Source organism: Anomaloglossus baeobatrachus, chromosome 9 (assembly GCF_048569485.1).
Source record: "Anomaloglossus baeobatrachus isolate aAnoBae1 chromosome 9, aAnoBae1.hap1, whole genome shotgun sequence".
Taxonomy (NCBI): domain Eukaryota; kingdom Metazoa; phylum Chordata; class Amphibia; order Anura; family Aromobatidae; genus Anomaloglossus; species Anomaloglossus baeobatrachus.
The window spans coordinates 222,851,472-222,869,772 of NC_134361.1; the positions used below are offsets into that span (position 1 = coordinate 222,851,472).

An 18,301-nucleotide genomic window follows, 5' to 3' on the forward strand; every position below is an offset into this window, starting at 1 on the left:
AGCTGGACTCGCTGCCTCTGATTGGTTGGAATCATGTTAAAAAAAAATAAATAATCTGCGGACTTTGTAATATCGTGGTTGCTTTTAACTGTTACTAACACTGATTTGTGACTGGATAACACTGTGCAATATGTACAAACGGAGAGTTTTATTGGGTCGGAGGGACCTGAATTTGTTATTGGATGGGACAATTTAACAATAAATGGTCAAAAAAACAATAAAAAAAGCATAAAATATATGATTTGTCTTTATTGGTTTCTGTCGAATGTTTCTCTCAGTAATATAGGCTGGATGTGAGCTCTGTGTGTCTCTCCCAGTAATATAGGCTGGATGTGAGCTCTGTGTGTCTCTCCCAGTAATATAGGCTGGATATGAGGCCTCTGTGTCTCTCCCAGTAATATAGGCTGGATGTGAGCTCTGTGTGTCTCTCCCAGTAATATAGGCTGGATATGAGGCCTCTGTGTCTCTCACAGTAATATAGGCTGGATGTGAGGTCTGTGTGTCTCTCCCAGTAATATAGGCTGGATGTGAGCTCTGTGTGTCTCTCCCAGTAATATAGGCTGGATATGAGGCCTCTGTGTCTCTCCCAGTAATATAGGCTGGATGTGAGCTCTGTGTGTCTCTCCCAGTAATATAGGCTGGATATGAGGCCTCTGTGTCTCTCCCAGTAATATAGGCTGGATGTGAGCTCTGTGTGTCTCTCCCAGTAATATAGGCTGGATATGAGGCCTCTGTGTCTCTCCCAGTAATATAGGCTGGATGTGAGCTCTGTGTGTCTCTCCCAGTAATATAGGCTGGATATGAGGCCTCTGTGTCTCTCACAGTAATATAGGCTGGATGTGAGGTCTGTGTGTCTCTCCCAGTAATATAGGCTGGATGTGAGCTCCGTGTGTCTCTCTCCAGTAATATACCCTGGATGTGAGGTCTGTGTCTCTCCCAGTAATATAGGCTGGATATGAGGCCTGTGTGTGTCTCCCAGTAATATAGGCTGGATGTGAGGTCTGTGTGTCTCCCAGTAATATAAGCTGGATGTGAGGTCTCTGTCTCTCTCCCAGTAATATAGGCTGGATGTGAGGTCTGCGTCTCTCCCAGTAATATAGGCTGGATGTGAGGCCTGTGTGTCTCTCCCAGTAATATAGGCTGGATGTGAGGTCTGTGTGTCTCTCCCAGTAATATAGGCTGGATGTGAGCTCCGTGTGTCTCTCTCCAGTAATATAGGCTGGATGTGAGGTGTGTGTGTGTGTGTCTCTCCAGTAATATAGGCTGGATGTGAGGTGTGTGTGTGTGTCTCTCCCAGTAATATAGGCTGGATGTGAGCTCTGTGTGTCTCCCAGTAATATAGGCTGGATGTGAGCTCTGTGTGTCTCTCCCAGTAATATAGGCTGGATATGAGGCCTCTGTGTCTCTCCCAGTAATATAGGCTGGATGTGAGCTCTGTGTATCTCTCCCAGTAATATAGGCTGGATATGAGGCCTCTGTGTCTCTCACAGTAATATAGGCTGGATGTGAGCTCTGTGTGTCTCACCCAGTAATATAGGCTGGATATGAGGCCTCTGTGTGTCTCCCAGTAATATAGGCTGGATGTGAGGTCTGTGTGTCTCTCCCAGTAATATAGGCTGGATGTGAGCTCTGTGTGTCTCTCACAGTAATATAGGCTGGATGTGAGCTCTGTGTATCTCTCCCAGTAATATAGGCTGGATATGAGGCCTGTGTGTGTCTCCCAGTAATATAGGCTGGATATGAGGCCTGTGTGTGTCTCCCAGTAATATAAGCTGGATGTGAGGTCTCTGTCTCTCTCCCAGTAATACAGGCTGGATGTGAGGTCTGCGTCTCTCCCAGTAATATAGGCTGGATGTGAGCTCTGTGTGTCTCTCTCCAGTAATATAGGCTGGATGTGAGCTCTGTGTGTCTCTCTCCAGTAATATAGGCTGGATGTGAGCTCTGTGTGTCTCTCCCAGTAATATAGGCTGGATATGAGGCCTGTGTGTGTCTCCCAGTAATATAGGCTGGATATGAGGCCTGTGTGTGTCTCCCAGTAATATAAGCTGGATGTGAGGTCTCTGTCTCTCTCCCAGTAATATAGGCTGGATGTGAGGTCTGCGTCTCTCCCAGTAATATAGGCTGGATGTGAGCTCTGTGTGTCTCTCTCCAGTAATATAGGCTGGATGTGAGGTCTGTGTATCTCTCCCAGTAATATAGGCTGGATATGAGGCCTGTGTGTCTCTCCCAGTAATATAGGCTGGATGTGAGGTCTGTGTGTCTCTCCCAGTAATATAGGCTGGATGTGAGCTCCGTGTGTCTCTCTCCAGTAATATAGGCTGGATGTGAGGTGTGTGTGTGTGTCTCTCCCAGTAATATAGGCTGGATGTGAGCTCTGTGTGTCTCTCCCAGTAATATAGGCTGGATGTGAGCTCTGTGTGTCTCTCCCAGTAATATAGGCTGGATATGAGGCCTCTGTGTCTCTCCCAGTAATATAGGCTGGATGTGAGCTCTGTGTGTCTCTCCCAGTAATATAGGCTGGATATGAGGCCTCTGTGTCTCTCACAGTAATATAGGCTGGATGTGAGGTCTGTGTGTCTCTCTCCAGTAATATAGGCTGGATGTGAGGTGTGTGTGCGTGTGTCTCTCCAGTAATATAGGCTGGATGTGAGCTCTGTGTGTCTCTCCCAGTAATATAGGCTGGATGTAAGCTCTGTGTGTCTCTCCCAGTAATATAGGCTGGATATGAGGCCTCTGTGTCTCTCCCAGTAATATAGGCTGGATGTGAGCTCTGTGTGTCTCTCCCAGTAATATAGGCTGGATATGAGGCCTCTGTGTCTCTCACAGTAATATAGGCTGGATGTGAGGTCTGTGTGTCTCTCCCAGTAATATAGGCTGGATGTGAGCTCCGTGTGTCTCTCTCCAGTAATATAGGCTGGATGTGAGGTGTGTGTGTGTGTGTCTCTCCAGTAATATAGGCTGGATGTGAGGTGTGTGTGTGTGTGTCTCTCCAGTAATATAGGCTGGATGTGAGCTCTGTGTGTCTCTCCCAGTAATATAGGCTGGATGTGAGATCTGTGTGTCTCCCAGTAATATAGGCTGGATATGAGGCCTCTGTGTCTCGCACAGTAATATAGGCTGGATATGAGGCCTCTGTGTGTCTCCCAGTAATATAGGCTGGATGTGAGCTCTGTGTGTCTCTCCCAGTAATATAGGCTGGATGTGAGCTCTGTGTGTCTCTCACAGTAATATAGGCTGGATGTGAGCTCTGTGTATCTCTCCCAGTAATATAGGCTGGATATGAGGCCTGTGTGTGTCTCCCAGTAATATAGGCTGGATATGAGGCCTGTGTGTGTCTCCCAGTAATATAAGCTGGATGTGAGGTCTCTGTCTCTCTCCCAGTAATACAGGCTGGATGTGAGGTCTGCGTCTCTCCCAGTAATATAGGCTGGATGTGAGGTCAGTGTGTCTCTCCCAGTAATATAGGCTGGATATGAGGCCTGTGTGTCTCTCCCAGTAATATAGGCTGGATGTGAGGTCAGTGTGTCTCTCCCAGTAATATAGACTGGATGTGAGGTCTGTGTATCTCTCCCAGTAATATAGGCTGGATGTGAGCTCTGTGTGTCTCTCCCAGTAATATAGGCTGGATGTGAGGTCAGTGTGTCTCTCCCAGTAATATAGGCTGGATGTGAGGTCAGTGTGTCTCTCCCAGTAATATAGGCTGGATGTGAGCCCTGTGTGTCTCTCCCAGTAATATAGGCTGGATGTGAGGTCTGTGTGTCTCTCCCAGTAATATAGGCTGGATGTGAGGTCAGTGTGTCTCTCCCAGTAATATAGGCTGGATGTGAGGTCTGTGTGTCTCTCCCAGTAATATATTATTATTATTATTATTAAGGAATAACGTTTGGAACTCCATTCTATGTCTGAACTGGGTGCAAAAAACCTAAAAAACATCACTATGGAGAGATAAGGTATGCACACCAGTGACTATGGAAGGGGAATACATGCAATAGCAGAAACTGCTGTGTGAATACTGACATGAAAAATTCAATAGCTATGTGTAAGAATGAAATGTGAAAAATGGAACCTGCATTACTGCCATGAATATATGAATAAAGAGAAATTTAGCTACTGAATTGATCAATGCAATAGAGCCCCAACACTACGCCAAAGTATTTCTCTACGTTGGGGTCCCTAGCTTGTGTGTGTCCTCTCATGCAGTTAAAAAACTGGATGTGAGGTCTGTGTGTCTCTCCCAGTAATATAGACTGGATGTGAGCTCTGTGTGTCTCTCCAGTAATATAGGCTGGATGTGAGGTCTGTGTGTCTGTCCAGTAATATAGGCTGGATGTGAGGTCTGTGTGTCTCTCCCAGTAATATAGACTGGATGTGAGCTCTGTGTGTCTCTCCAGTAATATAGGCTGGATGTGAGGTGTGTGTGTCTCTCCCAGTAATATACGCTGGATGTGAGGTCTGTGTGTCTCTCCCAGTAATATAGGCTGGATGTGAGGTCTGTGTGTCTCTCCCAGTAATATAGACTGGATGTGAGCTCTGTGTGTCTCTCCAGTAATATAGGCTGGATGTGAGGTGTGTGTGTCTCTCCCAGTAATATACGCTGGATGTGAGGTCTGTGTGTCTCTCCCAGTAATATAGGCTGGATATGAGGCCTGTGTGTCTCTCCCAGTAATATAGGCTGGATGTGAGCTCTGTGTGTCTCTCCCAGTAATATAGGCTGGATGTGAGCTCTGTGTGTCTCTCCAGTAATATAGGCTGGATGTGAGCTCTGTGTGTCTCTCCCAGTAATATAGGCTGGATGTGAGCTCTGTGTGTCTCTCCCAGTAATATAGGCTGGATGTGAGCTGTGTGTGTCTCTCCCAGTAATATAGGCTGGATGTGAGGTCTGTGTGTGTCTCTCCAGTAATATAGGCTGGATGTGAGCTCTGTGTGTCTCTCCCAGTAATATAGGCTGGATGTGAGCTCTGTGTGTCTCTCCCAGTAATATAGGCTGGATGTGAGCTGTGTGTGTCTCTCCCAGTAATATAGGCTGGATGTGAGGTCTGTGTGTCTCTCTCCAGTAATATAGGCTGGATGTGAGGTCTGTGTGTCTCTCTCCAGTAATATAGGCTGGATGTGAGGTCTGTGTGTCTCTCTCCAGTAATATAGGCTGGATGTGAGATCTGTGTGTCTCTCTCCAGTAATATAGGCTGGATGTGAGATCTGTGTGTCTCTCTCCAGTAATATAGGCTGGATGTGAGCTCTGTGTGTCTCTCCCAGTAATATAGGCTGGATGTGAGCTGTGTGTGTCTCTCCCAGTAATATAGGCTGGATGTGAGGTCTGTGTGTGTCTCTCCAGTAATATAGGCTGGATGTGAGCTCTGTGTGTCTCTCCCAGTAATATAGGCTGGATGTGAGCTCTGTGTGTCTCTCCCAGTAATATAGGCTGGATGTGAGCTGTGTGTGTCTCTCCCAGTAATATAGGCTGGATGTGAGGTCTGTGTGTCTCTCTCCAGTAATATAGGCTGGATGTGAGGTCTGTGTGTCTCTCTCCAGTAATATAGGCTGGATGTGAGATCTGTGTGTCTCTCTCCAGTAATATAGGCTGGATGTGAGATCTGTGTGTCTCTCTCCAGTAATATAGGCTGGATGTGAGGTGTGTGTGTGTGTGTGTGTGTCTCTCCAGTAATATAGGCTGGATGTGAGGTGTGTGTGTGTGTGTGTGTGTGTGTGTGTCTCTCTCTCTCTCCAGTAATATAGGCTGGATGTGAGCTCTGTGTGTCTCTCCAGTAATATAGGCTGGATGTGAGCTCTTTGTGTCTCTCCCCCAGAATAGGCTGGATGTGAGGGGTGTGTCTCTCTCCCAGTAATATAGGCTGGATGTGAGCTCTGTGTGTCTCTCCCAGTAATATAGGCTGGATGTGAGCTCTGTGTGTCTCTCCCAGTAATATAGGCTGGATGTGAGGTCTGTGTGTCTCTCTCCAGTAATATAGGCTGGATGTGAGATCTGTGTGTCTCTCTCCAGTAATATAGGCTGGATGTGAGATCTGTGTGTCTCTCTCCAGTAATATAGGCTGGATGTGAGATCTGTGTGTCTCTCTCCAGTAATATAGGCTGGATGTGAGGTGTGTGTGTGTGTGTGTGTGTGTGTGTGTGTGTGTGTGTGTGTGTGTGTCTCTCCAGTAATATAGGCTGGATGTGAGGTGTGTGTGTGTCTCTCTCCAGTAATATAGGCTGGATGTGAGCTCTGTGTGTCTCTCCAGTAATATAGGCTGGATGTGAGCTCTTTGTGTCTCTCCCCCAGAATAGGCTGGATGTGAGGGGTGTGTCTCTCTCCCAGTAATATAGGCTGGATGTGAGCTCTGTGTGTCTCTCCCAGTAATATAGGCTGGATGTGAGCTCTGTGTCTCTCTCCCAGTAATATAGGCTGGATGTGAGCTGTGTGTCTCCCAGTAATATAGGCTGGATGTGAGGTCTGTGGGTCTCCTTGTAACATAGGCTGGATGTGAGGTCTGTGTGTCTCTCCCAGTAATATAGGCTGGATGTGAGCTCTTCTTTGCACCCAGGCTGGTATTTTAAGTGCAGCCACATTATTGAGTTGTATAGAGGCAGAACTATGCTCTTGTTGTGAGCATCCATGGCTCTTTTAATACATCCCATTGTTTCATTAGCCTTGGCAGCAGCCGCCTGGCACTAGCCACTAAAATTGAGTTTACTGTCCACCCATACACCAAAGTCTTTTCCAGTGATATAATATGTTCAATTCTAGGTCATTAACATTATGTTTAACATTAAAAAGAAGACGGCCCAGTACTGACCCCTGATGTACCCCGAGGGCAGAGATTTCATGAAATCATATCCACTTTGGTCGTGTTCATATGTAGCATAAATGATGTTTTTTTCTGTCACTTTATTTGCACTGAAATTCTGCTGCGTTTAATGATCTAAAGTGTATGTGATTTCATGAAAACTGTTCTCAAGACGCTGCTGAATTCTGTGGTTTTGGTGCATCTTTCTTAAAAGGTTTCTATAAAAAAAAAAAAAGCAACATAAATAGTAAAGCAACTCAGCAACTCGTATATAAAGATTAGAAAGTTTTAGTTTCTCCGACTATCAATGAATAAACAAAAAAATAAATCCATAGGTCTCAACCAGAGATGAGCAGGAGGCACAAATGCTGTCGCTCATGTCCTGGATAATCAAAATCGTCCAGCGCCACCAGAAGGTGAGAGATTTGTAGCCTCCCATCCAGTAGTCAGGCATGCTGGAAGGTGAGAGATTCGTGGCTTCCTATCAGTCAGGCATGCTAGAAAGTGAGAGATTCGCTGCCTCCCGTCCAGCCACCGAGGGCACCGAAAGATTAAGAGATTTGTGTCCTCTTGTTCAGCCGCCTGGGACCCCTGAAGAGAGATTTGCAGCCTCCCGTCCTACTGCTTTGGACTCTGGAAGTTAAGAGATTAGCGGCCTCCCATCCAACCACCGGGGACACCGGAAGATGAGAGATTCGTTTCATCCTGTCCAGCCGTGGGGGACGCCAGAAGATGAGAGATTGCGGCCTCCCGTCCAGCCAATGGGGACGCCAAAAGGTGAGAGATTCGTGGCTTCCCCTCCATTCAAAGGGGACGCCGGAAGGTGAGAGATTCATGGCCTCCAGTCCTGCCATCAGGGACGCCAGAAAGTGAGAAATTCACGGCCTCTAATCCTCCCACCAGGGACGCCGTAAAGTGAGAGATTTACAGCATCTCGTCCTGCCACCGGGGACGTCGGAAGGTGAGAGATTCACGGCCTCCCGTCCTGCCACCGGGGACGTCGGAAGGTGAGAGATTCACGGCCTCCCGTCCTGCCACCGGGGACGTCGGAAGGTGAGAGATTCACGGCCTCCCGTCCTGCCACCGGGGACATCGGAAGGTGAGAGAGATTCATGGCCTCCCGTCCTGCCACCGGGGACGTCGGAAGGTGAGAGATTCAAGGCCTCCCGTCCTGCCACCGGGGACGCCGGAAGGTGAGAGATTCACAGTATCCCGGCCTGCCACCGGGGACGTCGGAAGGTGAGAGATTCACAGTATCCCGGCCTGCCACCGGGGACGTCGGAAGGTGAGAGATTCACGGCCTCCCGTCCTGCCACCGGGGACGTCGGAAGGTGAGAGATTCACGGCCTCCCGTCCTGCCACCGGGGACGTCGGAAGGTGAGAGATTCACGGCCTCCCGTCCTGCCACCGGGGACGTCGGAAGGTGAGAGATTCACGGCCTCCCGTCCTGCCACCGGTGACGTCGGAAGGTGAGAGATTCACGGCCTCCCGTCCTGCCACCGGTGACGCCGGAAGATGAGAGATTCACGTCCTACTGTCATGCCACCGGGGACGGTGGTAGATAAGATTCATGTCCTTCTGTCTAGCTGCATGGGACGCTGGAAGGTGAGGGATTTGCTGCTTCCCGTCCAGTCGTCGGAAGGTGAGAGACTCGTAGCCTCCCATCCAGCCGCCAGGGATGCCGGAAAGTAAGAGATTTGCGGTCTCTCGTCCAGTAGGTGGGGCCACTGGAAGGTGAGAGATTCGTGGCCTCCCGTCCACTCGCCGGGACCGCCGAAAGGTGAGAGAGTCATAGCCTCCCGTCCAGTCACCAGAAGGTGAGAGATTCGTGGCCTGTTATGCAGCCGCGGGGGATTCCAGAAGGCGAAAGATTGGTGGCCTCCTGTTTAGTCACTTGGGCCGCCGGAAGGTAAGAGATTATCGACCTCCCGTCCAGCTGCTTGGGACGCTGGAAGTTGAGAGATTTGCGGCCTCCTATCCAGCCTCTGAGAACGCCGAAGGTGATAGATTCAGGTCCTCCTATCCAGCCGTGGGGGACGCCAGAGGGTGAGAGATTTGTGTCCTCCTGGCCAGCCATGGGGGGATGCCGGAAGGTGAGAGATTCATGTATGGTGCCCCTGAGGCTTCAATCACCACAGAGGTACTGCACCTCATCCAGAGGTGTGGTAGTCCATCCTGGGTAAGGAGGAGGTTATCCACCGGATTACACAAAGCACAACAGCCCAACTCATCAACACCTCATCAGACATGGCAAGGACGTGCTGTACCTGAAGCCAGGCTGGTGGGATGGAGGCTAGCGCGTGGGAAACCTGTTACTGTATGATCCGATAACCGTGGAAGATTACAAAAAACTCCCATTGGTGAAAAAAACACCAAGAAACAGGAGTAGCTGGAACCTGGGCTGACCGCAATTCCCTAACTATCAGACCACACTGGAAGTAGCCATGGAGCAATCCTAAAAACCTAGACACCACGTCACAGCCTGAGAAACTAGCTACGCCTCACAGAATGAAATGAGGAAATCTACTTTGCCTCAGATTAGTCCCCAAAGGAGAAGACAGCCCCCGACATATAAAGATTACAGTGATGTAGGAAAACACAATACTCAGGAAAAATAGATGTAGCAAAGCAAAGAAACTGATTGTGGTCAGTAGAAAATCCCTGTAGAAAAATACCAAACTACTGATAGTAAAAATGGTCCTGGAGGTCATACGACCTCACCCCCACTATATCAGGTACTCCTGTAAATAATGGGAGGTGAACAAAATACCAAAAAAAGAACACAAAATACAGAAGGGCAATTAATCAAATTAGACAGGGATAAAATCCTTTTTCCTGCAGGAGAGCTAGCAAAGGGGAAACTCCATGCTCACAAAACCAGAGAAACAGAACTTCACCTGCAAGAAAACATATACAAAGCAAAGCAAGGAAAAACAACACCCTAAGGTGTAAACCAGGAAGCAAGGCAAAACTGAAAACTTATCTGCAGAAGTCTTGCTCAGGGATACAGGGAAGGACAAAGCTCCATGCCAGGAACAGAGACTGAGAAAAATACAATTATAACCAAGGCACGCAGCGCACAAAGTGCTCTCCTATATAGACCAGACTTGTCTGCAATAGGACTTTTCCAATTAACGCCGACACCTGTCTGAGTCACAGGCTCAGATTCAGCTCCACTACCATTCCTGGCCACCAGAGGGAGCTTCAGAACAGCACCCACAGAGACGACATTCACAACAGAACACAGTAGTGAAGTGGGAACACGGTAGTGGACACTGGCTGCTGGAGCTCCAAATGGGTACTGTCCAAACATGGCAGAACACTCTGATGGAGGTGGTGATGGAGCGGACGACATCAGCCTTGGAGGAGCAAGCGACCAGCACCGGAGAGGTAACGGAGACGACGACCCCTGTTGCCCCAGTAGCTGAGGACACCCTGCTGGGACCGTTTGCAGCACCCCTGGTCCTTGCACCCGGTCAGGTGCAGACGTGCTTGACCTGGGACACCATGGCCGGCAGTGGAAAAGGACTGGCGGACCCTTTAAAACCCACCCAGTCTGCAAGTGCCTTAGCGGTGGCCTGCCAACAACAGCTGTGGCAGCTGCAAGCGGAGCGGGATGAGCGCCAGGTGAGATGGGAGGGGATGGAGGCCCGTAACATGGCCACAAAGAAGCGGCTCCACAAGGTCCGACCATCAGAGAGGAGACCGCTGAGGTACGGGATGGTGGTCCGCTTTGACCTGGAAGGGGGATGGGGTTTCGTCGGCGAGACCGGTCTAGCAGAAGACATCTTCGGCTCATGACGGGACGTGGAAGCTCACCTCTAGAAAGGCCATCCAAAGCGCAACCTGTATCCTGGCGACATGGTAGCCTTCAATCTCTACAAAGGTGACAGAGGATGGTACGTTTTGAATGTGCAGCACCTGAACATTGCACCGGACTGTGCGTCTGACCGGGAAGCTGCCACCAATATGTAAAGCTACTTTTCAACCATGTAGATATGTTTTGATTCTTTTTTCTATAATGTGTAGGATGTAAGTTGAATGGACAGCTGGGTCACTGGACTATGAGTGACCAGGACTGCCCTTGTGAATAGTTGCGCTGCCCTATAGCAGAATTCACAGATCACAGGAGATAAAACCCATCTGGTGCAGTAGAAGTAATGAAACGTGATCAGGAACTCTCTGTCGCCCACCCAGAGTCTACATTGGGGGTTTGCTTGAGGCGGGTCCCCCACATTGTTCAATATGTTGCTGATGTTGCACAGAATTAGGAGCGGTGCAAGGAAATTTGGCAGCAAAGTTAAATAAGTGAAGATGATGTTTTATATTGTCGAGTTTTACATTGTAATGCAAAAGTTTATCATGTTGGTAACGTTCAAGATAATGTCTCCCATAAAGGGAAGAAAATGTTTACAATGTTTTTAGCACATTATAACACCACTGTATTTATGTTTTGTTCCAGCCTGAGGACGTGCTGGGATTTGCTGTGGGGGTGTGTGGCGCCCCTGAGGCTTCAGTCGCCACAGAGGTACTGCACCTCATGCAGAGGTGTGGTATTCCAATCTGGGTAAGGAGGAGGTCATCCACCGGTTCACACAAAGCACAACACCCGACTCAGCAACACCTCATCAGATATGGTAAGGGCGTGCTCTACCCGAAGCCAGGCCGGGGGGGGGTGAAGTCTAGGGTGTGGGAACACAGTAGTGGAGTGTGGAGTTAGTTTGGAGTTGGAGAGAGAGTTGGAAGAAGCAGTGGATGAGTGAAGATCTGTGGGCTGGAGCTGGTGCAGCTCGACCCTGGCACAACACAGAAGGGGTCCCAGGGACCACAGGTAGCTATTCATACTCCTGTGGTCCTGTTCCACATACAACAACCGAGTGAAGGGACTTGGTCGCAAATCAGGGACTGGTCCCTAGGCTGGAGAAGAACCTACGTACTCAGTAAAACCAGCGGCTGAGCTGACTACAAGCACCAAGGCCACATCCACACACAAATTCGCTGGAAGGAGACCCAAAAGGGCCAAGGGATAGCGCTTCACGCCACCCAACAGGGTCCGCGGGCACTGGCTCAGGGCTCTGTGTGTGAAGCCGCAAGGCAGGAGGGCGAAGCAAGCGCAGGAAGACGACCAGGGAAGAGACACATAAACGTGCACCGGACTCTACCTCCAACCTACTTGGGATCGGCTGGAGCCCATCACAGTGGAACCCAGCACTCCAAAAGGCGGTCACTGACTAGTTGTGTTACCATGGAACCGGCTACAGTGAGTAAACATCTTGAGACTGCATCGCTGTGTCGCTCCGTTATTCACCTGCGCCTGAGCCCTGCACCCCCGCCATCGCCTACTACTACCCCCATCTGCCCTGGGGCCCAGCTCTACCTGTGGGGAGCTATACCAATCAAGCTGCATCACCATCTGCCCCGGGGAGCCTCATCTCGCAGCGGCACCTGACTTGCCGCATACCACAGGTGGCGTCACGAATAAATTGTCATAATCCCCTTCCTATTTATTACACGACACCGCCGAGGTCATGGAACCGGGCCTGGCCACCGCGGCTCCCCAGAAGCAGAACCGCGGTGCGGTAACGAGTCGCCCCAGGCCCCGGTGGGAATGTCACATGTCCTTCTGTCCAGCTGAGGGAGATGCCGGAAGATGATAGATTGGTGGCTACGTGTCCAGTCGCCGGGGACACTGGAAGGTGATTGAGTCACCACCTCCCATTCATCGGTCGTGGACAGCAGAAGAGGGGAGATTTGCAGCCTCCCATATTGCTGCTTCAGACATTGGAAGATGAGAAATTCGTGTCCTATCCAGCTGCGGAGGACGCTAGAAGATGAAAGATTCATGTCCTCCTGTCTAGTCGTGGTGGACGCCCGAAGATGAGAGATTCATGTCCTCCTGTCCAGTCGTGGTGGACGCCTGAAGATGAGATATTCATGTTGTCCTGTCCAGTCGTGGTGGACGCCTGAATATGAGAGATTCATGTCCTCCTGTCCAGTCATGGTGGACGCCCGAATATGAGAGATTCATGTCCTCCTGTCCAGTCGTGGTGGACGCCTGAAGATGAGATATTCATGTCGTCCTGTCCAGTCGTGGTGGATGCCCGAAGATGAGAGATTCATGTCCTCCTGTCCAGTCGTGGTGGACGCCTGAATATGAGATATTCATGTCCTCCTGTCCAGTCGTGGTGGACGCCTGAATATGAGAGATTCATGTCCTCCTGTCCAGTCATGGTGGACGCCCGAATATGAGAGATTCATGTCCTCCTGTCCAGTCGTGGTGGATGCCCGAAGATGAGAGATTCATGTCCTCCTGTCCAGTCGTGGTGGACGCCTGAATATGAGAGATTCATGTCCTCCTGTCCAGTTGTGGTGGACGCCTGAAGAGATATTCATGTCCTCCTGTCCAGTCGTGGTGGACGCCTGAATATGAGAGATTCATGTCCTCCTGTCCAGTCGTGGTGGACGCCTGAATATGAGAGATTCATGTCCTCCTGTCCAGTCGTGGTGGACGCCTGAATATGAGAGATTCATGTCCTCCTGTCCAGTCGTGGTGGACGCCTGAATATGAGAGATTCATGTCCTCCTGTCCAGTCGTGGTGGACGCCCGAAGATGAGAGATTCATGTCCTCCTGTCTAGTCGTGGTGGACACCTGAAGATGAGATATTCATGTCCTCCTGTCCAGTCGTGGTGGACGCCTGAATATGAGAGATTATGTCCTCCTGTCCAGTAGTGATGGACGCTGGAAGGTGATGGATTCATGTCCTCCTGTCCAGCCGTGGTGGACGCCTGAAGGTGACGGATTCATGTCCTCCTGTCCAGTCACGGGGAGAGACGCTGGAAAGTGAGAAATGTGTGTCCTCCTGTCTAGCTGTCGAGGACAACGGAAGATGAGAGATTCGTGTCCTCTTGTCCAGCCATTGGGGATGCTGGAAAGGGAGCGATTGGCGGTCTCCTGTCCAGTCACTGGAAACAGCGGAAGGTGAGAAATTCACAGCCCCCGTGCAGCTGCCAGAAGGTGAGAGTTTTGCGGCCTCCGTCCAGCTGCCAGAAGGTAGAAATTCGTTGTCTCTCTCCAGCTGCCGGAAAGTGAGAGATTCGCAGCCTCTGTCCAGCTGCCCGGAAGGTGAGAGATTTGCGGCCTCCATCCAGCTGCCGGAAGGTGAAGAGTTTTGCGGCCTCTGTCCAGCTGCCAGAAGGTGAGAGATTCACGCCCTCTGTCCAGGTGCCGGAAGGTGAGAGATTCACGGCCTCTGTCCAGCTGCTGGAAGGTGAGAGATTTGCGGCCTCAATCCAGCTGCCGGAAGGTGAGAGATTTGCGGCCTCTGTCCAGCTGCCGGAAGGTGAGAGATTCGTGGCCTCTGTCCAGCTGCCGGAAGGTGAGAGATTCACGGCCTCCATCCAGCTTCCGGAAGGAAGAAATTCGTTGTCTCTGTCCAGCTGCCAGAAGGTGAGAGATTCACAGCCTCCATCCAGCTGCCAGAAGGTGAGAGATTCACGGCCTCTGTCCAGCTGCCAGAGGGTGAGAGTTTTGCGGCCTCCGTCCAGCTGCCGGAAGGTAGAAATTAGTTGTCTCTGTCCAGCTGCCGGAAAGTGAGAGATTCGCGGCCTCTGTCCAGCTGCCAGGAGGTAGAGTTTTGTGGCCTCTGTCCAGCTGCCGGAAGGTGAGAGATTCGCGGCCTCTGTCCAGCTGCCGGAAGGTGAGAGATTCGCGGCCTCCGTCCAGCTGCCGGAAGGTGAGAGATTCGCAGCCTCCGTCCAGCTGCCGGAAGGTGAGAGATTCGCAGCCTCCGTCCAGCTGCCAGAAGGTGAGAGATTCACGGCCTCTGTCCAGCTGCCAGAGGGTGAGAGTTTTGCGGCCTCCGTCCAGCTGCCGGAAGGTAGAAATTAGTTGGCTCTGTCCAGCTGCCGGAAAGTGAGAGATTCGCGGCCTCTGTCCAGCTGCCAGGAGGTAGAGTTTTGTGGCCTCTGTCCAGCTGCCGGAAGGTGAGAGATTCGCGGCCTCTGTCCAGCTGCCGGAAGGTGAGAGATTCGCGGCCTCCGTCCAGCTGCCGGAAGGTGAGAGATTCGCAGCCTCCGTCCAGCTGCCGGAAGGTGAGAGATTCGCAGCCTCCGTCCAGCTGCCGGAAGGTGAGAGATTCGCAGCCTCCGTCCAGCTGCCGGAAGGTGAGAGATTCGCAGCCTCCGTCCAGCTGCCGGAAGGTGAGAGATTCGCAGCCTCCGTCCAGCTGCCGGAAGGTGAGAGATTCGCGGCCTCCGTCCAGCTGCCGGAAGGTGAGAGATTCGCGGCCTCCGTCCAGCTGCCGGAAGGTGAGAGATTCGCGGCCTCTGTCCAGCTGCCGGAAGGTGAGAGATTCGCGGCCTCCGTCCAGCTGCCGGAAGGTGATTCGCAGCCTCCGTCCAGCTGCCGGAAGGTGAGAGATTCGCGGCCTCCGTCCAGCTGCCGGAAGGTGAGAGATTCGCGGCCTCCGTCCAGCTGCCGGAAGGTGAGAGATTCGCTGCCTCCCGTGCAGTCGCCTGGGAGCACTGATCTGGACCGGAGTCCCTTGAATGGATCCGCTCATCTCTGGTCACAACCGACCTGCCTACAGCGGACAGTCCCTGCAGTCTCGGGCGTCTCCTGAATGCCCCTCACTGCCACCGCCCCCCTGACAACTCCTCCTGTCAGGGTAATTACAAATAGCTGTGGCTTGGTCACCATTTGCCATGACACTCTACCCGCACCCCATGTTGTGTCCCTTTTTCCTCTTCTTTGATAGATGGCGGGTACAGCTGAGGGTCGGGGTATATTCTGGAGGTGACGAGGCTCAGCGCAGGGGTCAGGAGGGTAATGGGAGATACGGCAGAGGATGCAGGTCCACTACAGGCGGCCATTGCTCTCTTTTTCCCTATTATTCTCACAATTTGGTAAAATTTGGAAATATTTTTCATGGAGGAGATGAGCGGCGTAATGTCTCGGCTGGCACCGTCTATCTGCGGAGAGACCTGACACCACACATCCCATAACTGACACCACACATCCCATAACTGACACCACACATCCCGTAACTGACGCCTGTTGAATAAAATGCATAAAACAAGTCGCGCCACAATTATAATGACATTTTTACATGGATATTTTTATCCTTTCAAGGAATATTAGGGGTTTTTTTTTGCATTCCCTCATCTAATTGTCACTTTTTCTCTAATTCTCCACACTCCCCCCCATTGCATGACATGGTTCATTCCATCCACACATACCCCTCTTCATTACACCATGAGTGGTCTCGCCCAGTCGCGCCAGCGGTGACGTCATTCCAGTAGCCGCCTGAGCTTCACTGATGTCATGATCTTGCGCCGTTCTCGTGACGTCGAATTGTGCGACGCGGGAGACATGGAGGAGCGGCCGGCGAGGGACAGTGACAGTTCATTGTGTGATAACCGGTCCCAGGTAACGGGCTGGAGGGCGGAGGGTGATGGCCGGAGCCGCAGCTGCCTCCGGAGCTCCGCTTGTGGGGGTTGATTGGTGATTTGGAGCACGTGTGTGGAGCGTAAATGCACATAATAGACTGGGTGGGGGGGAGCTCTGTGCCAAAACACGTGGGATAAGCGAGCTGTGTACAACGGCTGCAGCACGGATAGACCGGAGCTCTGCAGCGGCGGCGAAACTACACTTCCCAGCATGCCCTGAGGGACAAAGCATTAGCGGTGCAGCCTGCCGCCTGCAGGGCATGCTGGGACTTGTAGTTTCTCTCCAGCTACAGCGCCTCAGCTCGCAGGGCTCCTCTGTAGTAACATATGGAGGCGCACGGGCACCCTAATGTGTGACTTTATGCTGCTCCCCATGTTGTTACACCCCCTCCCCCACCAGTATTTCCCATCATCCCCTGCTAAAAAAGGGGTTTGTGCTCCAATTAAAGGGGAATGGACAAAAATGATCACATGGAGTGTACATATTTATGTTATTGACCCTTATAGCCCAGGAAATTACTGCTCTGCCAATCACAGAAGCCGATGTCACACACCTCCATCACTGATTGGCCGCAGCTGGTCACATGGGCTTTTGTTGGGACGTCAGGACGTAGAGATTAATGGGTGCCGTTGACGGATCTCCTTTTATCATTATTTTAAAGGGGTTGTCCCCCACCGCTTACTCCTTAAAAATGAACCTGTCACGAGGGGAAAAGTATCCAGGGTTTACCCTTATTTGCAGGGGTATATGATATTACTGTAAAGACACGCCCTTGCCGATCCTTTAAGCCACACCCCCGAGGAGCCTGTAAGCCACGCCCCCTCTTAACATTTCATTAAAATGATTAGTTGATGAAAAGGCTCAAATCACATGTTTTAAGAGAGAGAAAACTCACTTATGTCCTCTTTAAAGTAATTATGTATTAAAAATAAATCCGGGGGCCACCGCCTTTAAAGAAAAATATCATTGTTATGCGAAAGAGGGCGATCAAAAGTGGCAAATATTGACCTGACGCCCAGAAGTCGCCCCCGTGTGTCATGTGGGCTCTGTGACTACTCATGAGAGTGACACTACAGTAAATAAGGACTATTGGCAACATGTGGCTGTTGCCCTTAGCAACTATATTTTGAGGACGTTCGAGGCTGCACTACTGAGAGGCCCTGACACCGCTTTCTGCTCCTCCTTGTTGTCCCTGTCACCTCCTATGTTGTGGTGGTCCCACGTACACACACAGGGGCGTCTGTATATATCTGTATATAGCGCTTGCTTTTTGCAGTCTCGGTGGTGCAGCCTCAGGCTTCGGGCCTATAACTTCAAACGCTAATATCTCAGCCTAGAAATAAAATATTAGACAACCGTTTTCACATTTTTGATGTTTAGAAAACGTTCTCGAAGCTGCCGCATCCCCCTGCACATTTACATCCCCTGTTATTTTTACACGGAAACATCACATTGTGGTTTCCATGGCAACACACCACTTTTAGTCACTAGTTTGGTGGTTCAGAGTTGTCAGTAAACCGTGACGTCTCCACCCGTGTGTGAATTTAACTGTAAAGTGGTGGGGGAGAGGAGGGTGGGGATCCTCTGTTAAGAAACTGGGGAGGGGGTCCTCAGTTATCGAACTGGGGGGGGGGGGGGCAAGGGCCTCAGTTATGAAAGTACAACTCCCAGGGTGCCAAATTCTGGGAGTTGTAGTCCTGCATGAGCTGTTGTTTCACAGGTTACTGTGTAATTGTTAAAACTATGTTTTTGTGAAAGAAGAACAGGTCCAAGCAAGTCCTGAACTATCCTTTTACTTCACCAATGAGGGCACTTGTTGCTGTGCTCTGCACACTATATACCTATAGCTATCACACAGTGAGTGTGTTTTATTTCACTTGTTTGACCATTATATCACATGTTCCCCAAAAGAAGACGTCCATATTTGATTAAAAAAAAAGAAAAATGCTTTTGCGTTTCACTGTGAAACGCAACGCCATTTTAGCCTCCTTCCCCAAAGGCTATTGGTTGACGCCGCTCACGTGAGGAGGCGAAGCGCGCTGCACTCTAGCCCGGCCCTGACACGCACGC

At 50.7% G+C, this 18,301-nt stretch overlaps 1 protein-coding gene across 1 annotated transcript in view; it reads left to right on the forward strand.

Annotated features, from left to right (window-relative positions):
• Positions 1-16,107: 16,107 nt before the first annotated feature.
• UBA1 (ubiquitin like modifier activating enzyme 1) overlaps positions 16,108-18,301 on the forward strand; it is a 50,691-nt gene continuing 48,497 nt past the window's right edge. The window contains exon 1 of the mRNA XM_075324620.1: positions 16,108-16,210. Within this exon, the coding sequence (XP_075180735.1) occupies positions 16,154-16,210 (57 nt within the window). The 5' untranslated portion in view covers positions 16,108-16,153. The remainder of the gene's footprint in view (positions 16,211-18,301) is intronic.